This window comes from Alosa alosa, chromosome 15 (assembly GCF_017589495.1).
Source record: "Alosa alosa isolate M-15738 ecotype Scorff River chromosome 15, AALO_Geno_1.1, whole genome shotgun sequence".
Classification (NCBI taxonomy): domain Eukaryota; kingdom Metazoa; phylum Chordata; class Actinopteri; order Clupeiformes; family Clupeidae; genus Alosa; species Alosa alosa.
In genome coordinates this window covers 3378593-3393407 of record NC_063203.1, presented here as the reverse complement: position 1 = coordinate 3393407, position 14815 = coordinate 3378593, and the positions used below count along the sequence as shown (strand labels likewise).

The window sequence follows — 14815 nt, the reverse complement described above, 5'->3', positions numbered from 1 at the left end:
AACCATATGCTGATCAAAATCAGTCATTGTGAGCCCAAAATGTAATATACCGGTAGGTAGTTTATATATTTGATAGATAGGACATTTGATATTACTTTGTGCAGACTACACTTTATTTGAAAATCAGGAGTTCCCCTTGCATTACAGTTCAAAACACTAATTCCACAAGGATGAAATACAAAAACATTTAGATTAGAAGTTAATTTTAGAAAACTTAGACAAAACAATATACAAAACAAATGAATACAAGTTAAAACAAACTGAGGTTTAATTTGCTGCAGTCTTGGAATAGCGTCGACATACCGAACTTCTGTAGAACTGAAAGATTCGCTCTGAAGTTCTCTGACTCAAAGCTATAGCTTCTTGAAGCTAGGAGAGACGAAACAAACAACATTAATGTTTGAATATTTATGCATGAAATGGATTATCACACAATGAAAATAACAACTGGCTAAATTTACTCAATATAGCATACACTGTAAAATATATCACTTTAAAAAACTATTTTGAATCAGAAACAAATGACAAACATTTAACAGCCCACATGAAGCCAACATATCGGAGGACAACTGGATGTTAATTTGGTTCGAGCAGTAAGAAGTGCTGAGTATATCTTAAGGTTGTTTTCACATACCTCTTGAACTGAGATAGATCCTTTAGTTGAAGACATCATCACTCTTTTGTCAATGCTGTCAATGGCAAAAGTCATCAAAGCTCTGCTGTCCTATAACGTGTAAAAGCTCCTGTTAATGACAGAAACTATAGCCAAGTTTGAGGGCAAATTTATCTTTGGTCCAAAGGAAAACATTGGTCGAGAATATTGTCCAGACGTACAGAAGACTATTGCCATACCTTTTCTTGTTGTAACGTCGGATCAATGATAATCTGCCCATCCATGTTTATGACACAGGTTATACCACAAAACAGGCAGCTCATAGGTAGACCTGCATCCATCAGGGCCATGCAAGCTGCATTCAGGCAGCAAGCCAGAAGCTAAGCTTGAGTCAAGAACCATAGCCGATGAATAGGTAATGGAACACATGAATCTACATTTACGACATACAGGGATAAACCAAGTGAATTCTCCTAGAATTAAATAAATGTATACTACTACCACTACTGCTACTACTAAGTGCAGGCGTTCACATTTCTTGACATGTGCATCATTAGAGGCTGGAAAGGATACAGAGCCATCATCATGGATCTCCTGTAGGATGAGGGTGAGGGAGGAGCGAGGGTGAAGGGAGGAGAGAAGAGCTGCTTCGCATGTCTCCCGTACACACTGCTCTCTAGCTCGCTCTCGGACACCTGAGAAAGTTGGAGTTACACATGGTTCAAGCTACCCAAAAGCATTATGTGTGCACCACCCAGTGGTGCAAAGTACTACAGCATCAGTCATGTTATCAGTGTAATCAACTTTCTACATTGTTGAAATCAAAGTAATCCTGTGTACCATGTCCTGCAGTGCCAATGGAAGGCAAGAAAATAATGTAGTCTAGACTTACAACATTACAGTGCGTGTGTGTACAGTCAGGCTCTTCTAAGAAGAGGTGCTAAAAATGTAAAACAGAGATAAACACAGACTTTCACCCTACAGAAGGTTTGATTGCTATAACCTGCTAGGGCACAAGGGAGTAATACTCACTAATAACCCTCTGAGAGTCTGTCACAAAGTATACGTATTTGCTACATTATTGAGCAGTCTATGTTTGACATATTCAATGTGCAGTAAATGTGCAATGCAGGTTGCAAGATGATGAAATTCCCCATTGTCAATTTTCAACATACTGGATACCCATTTAGTGCTAAGGGGATACCAAATTCAACTAAAATCACCAAAAAAGGGCATGCTTCTACTCGCAACAACATTATATAATGCAATACCAGGTATTCCAGATACTCTTTTCTCCTTAATCTAAGTCGGTGTAGCATCAAAATGAGTGTGTAGCTGTTACCGGTATTTCAAGGCAAAAAGAAACAGTGTATTGCTTTCAGCCCCTTTGAGAACCTGCCAAGTAAGAGATAAAGTGACGGCTATGGTCCTACATTCAAAAATGACCATAGCTGTCAGAGACATTCCCAATGTTCTTTCAACAATTAAACTGAAAAATTGATACAGTAACAGCTCAGTTTTTAGAGTTAATAGAATATGTTTTTCTATTTCAAGACAGTGCAGTTAAAAAAAAAAACGCTGCTCAGTGTATACATAAATTTCTATGCAACGTCACGAAAACATGCGTGCGCAACTAAGAGGCAGAAAGCATAGAGCAGTACTGATATGATTTTTTGTGCTGAAAACTGTACCAATTCGAAAATCATGATGGTTAGAGAATGCTCAATATGTTCAATATCCCTAACGGAATGCATGTCTTCGCCAAAAACGCCAAAAGACGATGTGATGTTAATAATGCAAATGAACAACAAACTCTGAAATAAAGTCTGAAATGAGATGTTATCATCATTGAGACAACAGGGATATACAAAAAAGTAGATTACAGTAGCCGACTATTAGGTAAAGTTTATAACGTTGTGGCCGACCACCAAGCGTCTTCTGCCCCACGGCTGAGCACGCATCTAGTTTTGTTGGTAAACAGGAAACCCGTGAACATGGCACACAGGACTTTGCCTCATCTATGAATCTTATCCTATATAAAAGTACAATAAAAGATTTTCAGGCAGAAATTTTCCAGAGGATGGTTCAACGAAACCCTTATTGAAGACCAAAACCACCTGTGATAAACAAACTGATACCAACACCAAACAACTTTCTATACACATAGACTATGCAAACACAATGCATATAATTTCTTTACCAGGTAAGCCTACTTTAGGCTGTATCAGGACTTCCAATGTGGCACGGTCATAGATCTCCTTGCTAACCTTAACCTCTGCTGGTCCGTAAACTGCAGCCAACACATTGGTATTCCCTGTGGTGGAGAAAGTGTAAAATGAAAATAAGTATTTCTGAACAGTTCCTTTGTTCCAAATAGGAAATAAGTTGTCACAGTGTAATCAACTGTCAAATGTTGATGTCAAATGGGTTTCTGTGTTACCTGCTGACTTTAACATTACATATTTATTTGACCTTTCTCAAAAACTTTTCTTCAAGTTCACCACTCAGTGAAATACGTGATGAAGACCTGTGAACCATAGATATATCCTATTCTGTTCCATGGACTGGTGCCTTGTCGTGGCGGAACAGCTTGTGAGTCATGACCCTCAGCGCTAAGCTGGCGGGGGCCTTGCACCCCTGGTAGCTCCAAGCAAGCCAGACAGCTAGGTCAAAGGCGAGAGACCAGACGAAACCCTGCTAGCCCGGCAGCAGGGGCTGGTACGCTTGCTGCCACAGCAGAACTACACCAACTGGCACACACCTGTGTTCCGTTATTTGGGTACGCATGCTTTCACTTAATTTTGCCCGGGCGCTCTCCATCTCATCTCTCCATATGTGCACCATCACCAATATCAAAGCTTATCAAATTCTTCCCCTCTGCCCCTCTACATCAATGGGGGCGGGGATATGTAGCCTAGCTAACTTATCCATGACTCTTTCCTCCCTACAGCTTTTGAATTGCTTTTTAAACTATTTCTTGAAGCATTTTTTTCTTTTAAATTAAATTTCTCTGCTATATTTACTGTAATGTTTGTCGCCATTCAGGATGTTATGCTTGTTTATGTACCCTGCCCTGTCAAAGTTTAATAAGTAACACCTTTCTCTGATAGGAGACCAGGTTTGTTGATCCTTGTATTGAAGAGGTTTGGTATAACAAAAATACCAACAGCCAACTAGTTGACACTTATGAAAGCATCATTTTACATGGACGTTTTAGGTTGTTTCCTGACTACATGTTGATTATGGCAAAGGCAGATGGAGTCGAGTTGTCATAATGTTACCCCATAACGCAAGGAACATTTCGACCTACGTTCAGTTCATATACCTTGAATGAATGATGCTGAACCGTCAGGTCTTGATAGAAGATTTTGCTCACAGCCGAATTCTCTTGTCGCTGGACTAGCTTCATGCACTTTCAAATCCATTTCATAGAAAATAGTTGCACGACGCTCATTAATTTAACGTGAAACTAGCGAACCATTCACCATGCTGATGTTGGTCAAGTACTTCCGCGCGCAGAGGTTCACGGGAAGAAAACGCACACGTCAAATTAAAAGTCAACTTCTCATTACTCTTATTTTGTCAATCCTTCGTTCCTTCCTTTCTTATGCAGTATTTTTACTATGTATCCCACTTTTTAACACCATTGAGTCCTGTGTCCCAAACTACACTCTCTTTATCCCTATAGGCATTGTTAGGATAATGGATACAGTTAAACAGAAAGTAGGCCTACCACCAGGCACCCTGTAGCCTACCTGGGCAAACATAATATGATGTATGTATAATATATTACATGCTAGATGAAAGGGTTCAAGACATCAGACTACCATGTAGCCTACTGTGTGAAGGACACGCTGTTTCTTAAAAGAGAGAAAATTATGGAAGGCCCATGAGTGGTTGTTGTATGACAGCATCCCAGAGTTGAAGGGAATTCTACCTGATAAATCCTTGATCCAGCCCATGACAAGACTCTTGCGTGGTGACAGAATCAGCATAGGTAAGACTCAACGAGCTGAGGAGCTCATCTGTTGCAGAAATGCAGTAGGCTAGCCTACCTTTCTGGCATTGATCACATGATCATAAACACCTCTGCCTTATGTTGTGTGTGGACCCCAAAGAGTAGCCTAGCTGATGTTTTCTGCATCAGCTAATGGGGATCCAAATAAAATCCTAAATCCGTATGGACATGGAAACAGGCGGTTGCATGAATATGATTAGTATTTAACTTCAAAGGATAAATCACAATATAGGCTAAAGGTTAGATTTACGAGGAAAATAAGTAGGCTAGAACTATATTTTCTCATCACATTGCATTGGCGGAAATATCAGAATTTGTAGGTAGCCTCCTCTACGTAGCGTGTGGACCCGACAGCCTCCGCATTTCAGCAGAAAGATGGCGGCAGTCAGAGGAGTGAGACTATTCAGAATTGGATGCTATGCCACTCGGCAGAATCCAACGTCGAAAACACCCCGATACCTTCAACTACGGGAGTTCCGCGTAAATGTAAGTTTAATTTTGAATAAGTGTTATACATGCTGGAAAGACGTGTTATCATGGCAGGTACAGTGAGTGTATTGGTTGCAAGTTGGCTAACACGCACATAATAGCAACAACGTTAACGTTAGCAAGCTAACGTTATTGACATACAGGTTTGTTTTGAACGCTGTTATTCAGCAATTGTAGGCACTGTGAAATCAGTGGTAGCTGTTACAGAATACACAAATACAACATGTTCAGGTGATGGTGGTAAATTAAAGTGGCTTAACGCATGTAATATAATGGCATGCGTCTGTACCTTTGACCTGTTAAGGCTAGCTAAAGTTGGAAGGGCAACGTATGTTACGCATGATTTTCGAACGTTAATATCGATGTGAGCACAGTGGACAGACAAAACGTAATGTCAGTAGCTTGTGAGAAAAGCATACATTACTTGATTCAAACATGTTACATGTTTCAAATAGCAGTATGTTTTGCACACAATTCATCAAGAAACACTTCGCCGGTTCCCTGCAACATGATTGGTCAAAGACGGGGGCGTGCGGGGGCCTCCTGCTCGAGGAGGGAGGATACGGATCGATGCTCGTTTTGAGATTGGATGGACAATTCTTGTACTATATATGTATTAACTATATTGTAGCCATCTATTCAAATATAAGCTGGGTGCAGCTGCATTAATATGTGAATAATATTTCCCCTCTAGCCTGCTCCTGGGACCCTGCATATCTTTCCCTGTCTGACTGAACCGGTCAACTGAACTCCCCAGATATTGTTAATCAAGCGTGTGCTTGGAGCAGGGGGAAATGGGGAATATGCAGAGAATATGTAGTGGCAGCCCCAGGGCCAAGGTTGAGAACATTTGCACTATAATGTTTGCATAACAACATTAACTATGCAGAGCTATAATTCAGTAACAGTATACTTTGACTGCATTCAAGTCACTATGCTGGCATCCATCAACTCAATCTGTAATTTTAATTTAATGTTGTTAACTAAGATATTTTTTGTTGGCATTTTCTCTTAAATCCGCAAATGTATTTTATGATAGTCACATGAAGGTGGCTGAAACATCCTTCCAAACGTCCTAGTTCTGACCAAGTAGTTTTGGTTCAGTCTTCTTTTGTTTTCTCTACCATAGGGAGGGAAAGTAATCTCATCGCCACCTAGTGGTTGCGTTCCTAGAGTTTAGCGGAGTGGATGGGATTTTTTTTTTAGAAAAAATATATCTCGGTGCACATTGGGATCTTAATTTAATGCCTTCCATAGGCACTGGAGTCACCTCTTGCTTCTAGTGGTCATACCTTATTTTTAGGATCAGTTGAATTGTTTTGAGTTTTTGTCGTAACATGGTGATAACAAACTACAATTGCGTGTGACGTCACATGTTTGGGTGCTTAATCTGTAACTGATCAATACGGCGATTTGCTTAACTGTCTTAACATGTTTTTGTAATAACAGAACGTGATGTAAACCGCGTGGTGATTACCTTTATGTCTGGATAACTGGTGTTGTGCTTCTACTCACATGAAGAGCTAGCAGTAAGTGTTAAGTGTCAATGCTAGCCAGGCTAATAAACAAACCATGCTACCGTGAGTAACGTCGAAGGGTAAAGTCACGTGACTTCTTTTGTAGTCCGTTTATGAAACAAAAGGAGCAATTTCGATTTTTTTTAAATAAGGCAAAATAGGGTCTGATATTTTCACAGTTAGAAGAGTATTACTGTATAGACACTGAAAAATATTTTGGTGGATAACATCGCTGATTTGGCTTCAAAATATTTTTAAAAAAATTGGTCTATGGGACTTAACATTGGAGCTGCTCTTCGATAGGAACGCAACCACTTGGGGCGCTGGTTTTCACTTTCCCTCCCTATACACCATACAAAAGGGCTGTGTCAAAACGCATAGTTCCGTCAGTACACTGCTAGTGGGCACAGCGCTTATTGTCCCAATATCTGCACTATATAGAGTACTTAAACTAAGTATTTGAAGTGTGCAAGTAGGCGGTTTGAGACACATGTCTAGCCAATCAACATGTTCCTTGAGTAGCATGGAAGGGAGGGATGTAATTTCATTGGGTGTTGTTGAGCTCAAATGGCAACAACCTTTTGGATTACAGAGGTTCAACAACCTTTTAGATGACAAAGGTGCCCTTCTACTGTTATTGTATCTGTTTCAAAGATGAGTTGAATATTGATATGGCAATTATGTGTAAAGTCAATTAAATTAAGCATTTGACCTAATTAAATAGTGCTTGGTTATTTTGAAGTGGAGCAAAATAAAAGTTTGGAAAATGTGATGGTGCACAGAAGTGCAAAGAATGATCAGGGAATTGTTTGGCCCTTCAGGCAAGTGTGTGTTGTGACCAGACCAATATACTCAACAAACAAACACTGTTCATTCTTACTCGTTGCTCGACTTATCGTGACTAAATTCAAGATGGCTGCAAACGCTAAACTTCGTGAAGATACTGTCTGTATAAATCGTCTTGTAAGTAAACTACCAGTGCTTTTCAAAGTTCTCAATGTCTCGCTTTTAAATGTCAGGGCCCCTCAGAAGTCTACCAATGAAGTGTGGAGATACATTGAGCCTCGTAAATGGGTGTAAAACAGTGATTTATTTGCATGGCTAGCCCGATGCCGAAGCACCACTATTGAAAAAGCTGTTGGTAGCATCGGCTAACTAGCGCCAGATTTTGGAGTGCAGGGGACAAGCCGAGATGGGCTATGAGACATACGTTCACACTCGGTATCATGTTTCAATACACTTTAGGTCAATATCACACCGGAATTCTCCTTTAATCACACAAAGTCGGCCTACTATTTTACTAAGTTTGTTTTACTATGCAAAACAAACTTTTATTTGGAAACAGTTGGCAGGAGTCATAGTTGATAACAACTGACAGTTGAAATGTCTAAACAGTTAAATAGTTGATGGGTCCTAGTAGTGAGCAGCTGGAAGTTGATACAGGTGCAAATCAAGTTAATTAGCCCATTGTGATGTCATCAGCCCATGTTAAGTCTATGGGGAAAAATAAGCTTGTTTTTTATTAATATCGCAAAAAGTATAAAGTTTACAAAAGTGAAAAATACATTTCAAGACCTACGTTACAAAGTTTGAACGAAGTTTCTACGTTAAACGGTTAAAGCTGAATTAGATGCAGAAATTTGGTGGGAATAATAATAATAATAATAATAATAATAATAATAAGAAGAAGAAGAAGACTTCGGATAACAGAACAGTGCATTTTCATGCACTGTAATAATTATGTAGGAAGTTTAGAACCCAGAATTGACCTGCACACTACAAAAGTGCACCGAATTCAACACAAATGACTCAATACACTTGGAGGAGGTATGAGTCCTTTCTTTTCCAGATATCTTAGGATTTCGCCGTAGTATCGTTTCAGTATCGAGCATCGTGATATTTATGTCAGGTATCGTATCGAAGTCATAATTTTGGTATCGTGACAACACTAACACACACATATCACAGCTGTCATGTCATAAACAGTGAGACATGGCTGCTAGTTTAATTGCTGTTGTAACACATAATAATAGGCTAATATCAAGTTGCTAACCTACCTAGGCTATGGGATTTAGATAATTTAGGCCTACTATTGGGTTTAACATAGTTTAGAAATAGGCTACACAACCGTAGCAAACTTTTACGTTTGGAGAGAGCTCCCGCTAGCTGTTCGTCTGTCTGTGCTAGAGGTCTTTCATTCGTGTACTAGTGGTCCGTCATTAATGAACGTTTCAAGACACTTATCTCTTCTATAATCCCAGAAAGATTTTCTTCGACTTGTTCATAGAAAACATAATAAATTGCATCCACATATCCTTATGCACTATGCACTATGCATGCACAACTATTATTCACTAGCCTAAAACCCTGAGACTAAAGGCTAATTACTCTCATGTATTTCTTAAAGTGACAGGCAGTCAATTACACATACACACAACCATTGTGCACTCAATTAAGTGTAATAGTTTAAAAATCAATATGAAGTATTCAAATTACAATTTTGTTTAGCTACTAGTAATTATGCAGATTATATATAAATACTATACATTAGTATCAAAAATATATAAACGTTATATGAATTCCAAAATATATGAAATAGAAACATATGACAAGCCATCATTTTCTGTGTGTGTCTGTGGAGAGAGTCAAGCAGAATCTAGGATGACCACTGGTGTGAATGATCACACTATATTCAATATTACTGATGACGTTAAGGTGGTGGGACCCCCCCAAACCAAAACTACTATTTACGTTACCAAATTAAACATTATTTAGGCTACTCACCAACAGTAAGTGACCGTATTAGGTACCATGCAGTCAAAGTCAAGGTCAAATTCCATCTAGGACATGTGTACAAGATGACCGCAAACTAAGGGACACTTTGCATTGAGTTCACCTTTTTCCCTGGTGCTTGCAAGGTCTGGCATGGCTTTCATGTAGTTAGCTTGTTAGTTTTAGACCAACACACCTTACTGCTTCTTTAATAATGATGATCAATGTTGCAGGGAGTTCACCGGCAGCAACCCTTTGACTCCTCAGCGGAAAAGCCACAGTTTCCTGGAGCATCTGCTGAATTTGTCGATCAGCTGGAGTTCATCAAGCCCAATGTAATCTCGGGGATTCCTGTGTACAGAGTGATGGACAGACAGGGACAGATCATCAATCCCTCAGAGGATCCACAGGTTGGAAAATATCTAGAGCTCAGTCCTCCTTAGTGTTTTTGTGGTCTAGACATCATGAAATATTCCTCAGATTCAAATATGCAGCAGCATAATGCACATTGGCTTGGTTTTCTTTTTAAGTGAAAGACAATATTTGGGATACAGGGGATACATTAAGGAATAATGTACTATTCCAGAAGTTGGGGAGGGGATACATTAAGGAACACTGATTTTCTTGTCATGCTGGTGCTTTATTGACATTTTTTACTTCAAATTTCAGCTGACTAAAGAGCAGGTCTTGAATTTCTATCAGAAGATGACATTACTGAACACCATGGATCGCATCCTGTATGAATCTCAGAGACAAGTGAGTCCCAATGTAGCCAACTGTCACTTTCAGTGGAACATGTACAACTACTAGCTTAGGTGCAGGGTTAACTTAGGTTCATTATTTTTAATCTCATGCAAGGTTTTGCGTATACAAATCAGGTGATGTTCAAGGGTTAGTTTGATTTGTAAAAACCTTTTCCAACAGCATAATAGGCAGGTAGACTGATTTTAGCTTGACTTAACCTGTGTGCACTCTGGCTACATAATATGCATATAGACAGTGAGGAAAAGCCACCCAGGGGTGCATTTCCCAAAACCATAGTTGCTAATCTGTTAGCAACTTTGTTGGTTGGCAATGGGAAATTGCATTGCAACCAACAAACTAGCTAACTTAGTTAGCAACTATGGTTTTGGGAAACGCGCCCCAGATACATTTAATACAACTCTTAATGGAATTGCAACAACCCAGTCTGATGCTAACATGAACAGTGCACTTAGCTCAGCTGACTATAAAGTAGGAGACAAGTAGGCACCAACATGTTATGCTGGCTATTGAAAAGAATAGGTTGAAGGCTAGGCTCTCTATTGTCAGTAAAAATGTATTGCACATCATTCTCATGTGACATTTATGCGTTTGTGTGATCAACTGACTTTGATTGAAAATGGTAAAATAATAAAATGGCATATTCACTGAACAATTATGACTATTCTTGCTGAGACGTGCTTATGAAATCAGCAAACTACCTAAACCTAAATAACGTTTCTTAAAATGGAATTATTTGCCCTTGCCTCAGATTTGAAAATAACTCAGACCTATTGAAAGTTGTCAACTTCCTTCTCAATGTGCCTGCTCTACTGTATGTGGAACATGTACTTTTTCATGGTCTTGGTCAGGTTATGTTCTATCCGTGCACTGAGAAATGTTAATGGCTGCTTTTTGTAGGGTCGTATCTCATTCTACATGACTAACTATGGTGAGGAGGGAACACATATTGGAAGTGCTGCAGCATTGGATCCCAATGATCTTGTCTTTGGCCAGTATCGTGAAGCTGGTAAGAAGTTAATTTGGATAGTGTCCCCTATACCAAACAAAACATTAAGCTATTTTGAAATGTCTTCTGTATGCAAGTTGTACACAACACATTATTAAAAAGAATAGTTCTGCATTCTCAGAACAGTTTGCTTTTGCATCAAAGATTTTGATTGATTTGAAACTGGGTTTGTGTTTGTATTGGCGATGTAATAGTGAAATGAATGTTAGGTGAAATCGCATATATGATTCTGATTTCTGTTTTATTTTAGGTGTCCTCATGTACCGTGGCTTCCCATTGGACCTGTTCATGGCACAATGCTATGCAAATGTTGATGACCTCGGGAAAGGCAGGCAGATGCCAGTCCACTATGGTAGCAAAGACCTGAACTTTGTCACAATCTCTTCTCCGCTGGCAACTCAGATTCCACAAGGTAAGCATCCCACTCTGTCAAACTCTATGCAGCATTACAGTAAACAACCTGCCTTTACTGGCAACATTACGAAAGGCTATGACAACAACATTTGTATAGAAAGTCTATAAAGTGTAAAAATGTTGTACAAATGTAACAGAGCTATCAGTTGCCAAAGTAAAATTGTATATGTGTTGTGTAAGTGTGTATGAGGAGACAAGCAGCGTTGTTTGATTCACATGCTTCTCTATTCTAGCTGCTGGGGCCGCCTATGCCTTGAAGAGGGAGAACAATAACCGTGCAGTCATTTGCTTCTTCGGAGAGGGGGCAGCAAGTGAGGGTGATGCCCATGCTGGGTTCAACTTCTCGGCCACACTGGAGTGTCCGCTAATTTTCTTCTGTCGTAACAACGGATATGCCATCTCTACACCTACCAATGAGCAGTACAGGGGTGATGGCATTGGTGAGTTCCTCAACCAACAGATGTGTGTGTGTGTGTGTGTGTGTGTGTATATATATATACACAGTTAAGAACAAAATTATTCATACCCCTGGCTAATATTGATTTGAATTCAATGTTGATTTTGTCTTTATCGATATGTTTGTTCTGACTGAAGATGACAAAAATCCAAAATTATTCATACCCTTTTTAAATAATCAATGGAAACATCTGATCGATTCCCACTGACACTAGTAAATGACGCTAGGCGTTGTAGACTTCAGCAGCCAATGAGAATTGGACTTCAGCCCCTGAATTTTCTGATTGGTTGATGAATTGTGGAACAAACGTAACGTTGTTGACAGTTTTGAGCGAGCACACAGACGAAGTTGAGCGAGCGCGACAGAGATCTCCTGAGCTAGCAGAGGAACAGTTTATGTGAGCACATACAGTGAAACTGAAAGAAAGGGGGCTGATGTTGCACATACATATTGATATTAGCAAACAGGCAAAGACATTTGTGGAGCACAACATAGATTCCTGTTTGCTCAACTACAAGTTTTTTTGTGCTCGAGTTTAATTTTTCCTCAAAATATTTTTCTGCGCTCATTGTGCCATTGCTCGCTCATAAAAGTGGAACAAATGTAACTCCATACTAAAAAGGTGCGGTCTACAATCATTGTGGAGACATGGAGCGGCTTGGTACGTATTATAAGAACCATTTTGAGACCTTTGATTGCAAATAAAGATGTTTCCAGTGATTATTTTAAAAGGGTATGAATAATTGTGGACACGCCATTTTTCATAAAAATGTTAAAAAAGATAAAAACGCTTATTTTTTTGATTCCATGTTTTTACCGCATTGTCTTACAACCTACTGGCATGTGGCAGTGTCATTTTCAGTCAGAAAAAACATATTGGTCAAGAGAAAATCAACATTAAATCAATATTTGCCAGGGGTATGAATAATTTTGTTCTTAATTGTATATATTCATTTTGTAAGGCAGTGATTTGGCTTTTTGTTGTGAAGCATTAAAGTAGAGTTGAACTTTCGACTCTTTTTCTCCTACACCTCCTAGCTGCTCGTGGCCCTGGCTATGGGATGATGTCCATCCGTGTAGACGGCAATGATGTCTTTGCAGTTTACAATGCAACAAAGGAGGCTCGTCGCAGGGCCGTTGCTGAGAACCAGCCCTTCCTTATAGAGGCTATGACATATAGGTACGTGATGCTCTGCCCCCCCCGGGCGTGTTCTTTGACATTATTTTCAATTACTTTACCACCAGGGCTTCCATAACAGTTACACTACTTAATTTGTGTAACCTAAACAAAGAAGTGACAGAGGCCAGAGGATATTTCCTGGTTAATTTGTTGACACAACCCACCAAAACATGTAGCTTTTTGGCAGGGTGGTGGTATAAGGATTCAATAAACACTTTGCCTGACAAATACATGGCAGATAGATGATTTAGAAGATAAAGTGACTCTGCTTAAGCATCTCCTCCTCTTCTCTCCTTTCAGGATTGGTCACCATAGCACCAGTGATGACAGCTCTGCATACCGCTCAGTGGATGAAGTAAACTACTGGGACAAGCAAGACCACCCCATCTCACGCCTGCGTCACTACATGAACGCACGCAACTGGTGGGGTGAGGAAGAAGAGCGAACCTGGAGGAAACAGTCTCGCAAGCTGGTCATGGAAGCTTTTGAGAAGGCTGAGAGGCGGCTGAAGCCCAAAGTTGACCTGCTCTTCTCAGACGTGTATCAGGAAATGACTCCCAACTTGGAGAAGCAGAAGGATGCTATGTGGAGGCATATTCAGCAGTACAAAGAGCATTACCCTATTGACCTTTATGACAAATAAAATAGCTGGACTAAATTTGGAATATTAGGACTGGTGTGTTGGTTGAAATATTGTAGTGATTATATATGTGTGTGTGGGTGTGGGTTATAGCATCATGAGAAATGCTGGACCAGATGGTTGAGAATGGGATGGTGTTCATGTTCTCCACCAGGGGCCTCAACAATATTGTATTTTAGTGCCTTGAAATGCATTGCAGCTTTTCAAATCTGGAATGACTGCTCATCACAAATAGAAACTTGGTTTCCCACGTCACATCTACGTGATTGTTTGTGTTTGTGTTGTCCTTGTGCACCTATCTCTTTGTTTTACATTCTATGCAGCCAGTAGCCACAAGTGGAGAGGATATATTGCCATAGTGAAGCATTTAATTGTTACATAAATGCTGTGGTCCTCATATAATTCATATTGGTTATTTATTCTACTCTTGGTTGTTTATGAGGTGTTTTGGAAACACAACTCCCAAGGTCTCATTTGAAAAAAAATTGCGTTGTCACATCTATCCTGGTTTTTCCCCATTCTTCAACCAGTCTGATAAGTTGTTAAAGTAACACTGAGTTTTTTTTTTTTAGTTTTTTTTTATTGGTTATTTAATTTCCTGTTCAACGTTCTATAGACACATTATTTAGTCTTTAGTCTTCTGAGCTAGGAAAAAAAAACATTCTTGAGGAAAAATTCAGTTGGATTGTTTTTTTTTCCCAAATTGAAATTTTTGCAATTCCAATCACATATCAGTATTGTCTTTGTGAAATGATAGAAAATCAACTCTAACTTTAACAAAGTAACAGGCCATTGGCAAGACATATTTGTAATGTTGGTGCAATTTTGGTTTGAGGTCAAAACCACTACATATAGGGATGGGGATTAACAGTAGCTGTGACTTTTCGGAATAAATGACATTCTAAAATACTTTTGTTTGTGAGACTGTTGTCTGTTGTTGAGAC

At 39.4% G+C, this 14815-nt stretch overlaps 2 protein-coding genes across 4 annotated transcripts; one reads left to right on the top strand and one right to left on the bottom strand.

Annotated features, from left to right (window-relative positions):
• Positions 1-91: 91 nt before the first annotated feature.
• exosc5 (exosome component 5) lies at positions 92-4625 on the bottom strand. Of its 2 annotated transcripts, none has more exons than XM_048264511.1 (6): positions 4551-4625; positions 2814-2927; positions 1187-1308; positions 853-993; positions 635-724; positions 92-369 (listed from the first exon to the last, which is right to left on the bottom strand). In XM_048264511.1, exons 1-6 carry the CDS (start codon positions 4606-4608, stop codon positions 268-270), a joined length of 627 nt encoding a protein of 208 aa, XP_048120468.1. In that variant the 5' UTR covers positions 4609-4625; the 3' UTR covers positions 92-267. The 2 variants fall into 2 exon arrangements, with proteins under 2 accessions (XP_048120468.1, XP_048120467.1); XM_048264510.1 differs by lacking the exon at positions 4551-4625 and adding an exon at positions 3939-4142.
• On the top strand, positions 4502-14780 carry LOC125308179 (2-oxoisovalerate dehydrogenase subunit alpha, mitochondrial-like). Of its 2 annotated transcripts, XM_048264508.1 has the most exons (9): positions 4502-4610; positions 4943-5117; positions 9643-9819; positions 10079-10165; positions 11072-11180; positions 11431-11592; positions 11828-12034; positions 13090-13231; positions 13532-14780. In XM_048264508.1, exons 2-9 carry the CDS (start codon positions 5007-5009, stop codon positions 13872-13874), a joined length of 1338 nt encoding a protein of 445 aa, XP_048120465.1. In that variant the 5' UTR covers positions 4502-4610; positions 4943-5006; the 3' UTR covers positions 13875-14780. The 2 variants fall into 2 exon arrangements, with proteins under 2 accessions (XP_048120465.1, XP_048120464.1); XM_048264507.1 differs by having other exon boundaries at positions 4596-5117.
• Positions 14781-14815: the final 35 nt, after the last annotated feature.

Excerpts from the sequence above, each read along its gene's own strand:
- exosc5 (XM_048264510.1), bottom strand. The coding sequence starts at position 4,038 with ATGGATTTGAAAGTGCATGAAGCTAGTCCAGCGACAAGAGAATTCGGC. Across the intron at positions 2,928-3,938 it reads TTCAGCATCATTCATTCAAG|GGAATACCAATGTGTTGGCT; the intron begins GTATATGAACTG and ends TCTCCACCACAG. Across the intron at positions 370-634 it reads GATCTATCTCAGTTCAAGAG|CTTCAAGAAGCTATAGCTTT; the intron begins GTATGTGAAAAC and ends CGTCTCTCCTAG.
- LOC125308179 (XM_048264508.1), top strand. The coding sequence starts at position 5,007 with ATGGCGGCAGTCAGAGGAGTGAGACTATTCAGAATTGGATGCTATGCC. Across the intron at positions 10,166-11,071 it reads TGTATGAATCTCAGAGACAA|GGTCGTATCTCATTCTACAT; the intron begins GTGAGTCCCAAT and ends TGCTTTTTGTAG. Across the intron at positions 12,035-13,089 it reads GTACAGGGGTGATGGCATTG|CTGCTCGTGGCCCTGGCTAT; the intron begins GTGAGTTCCTCA and ends TACACCTCCTAG.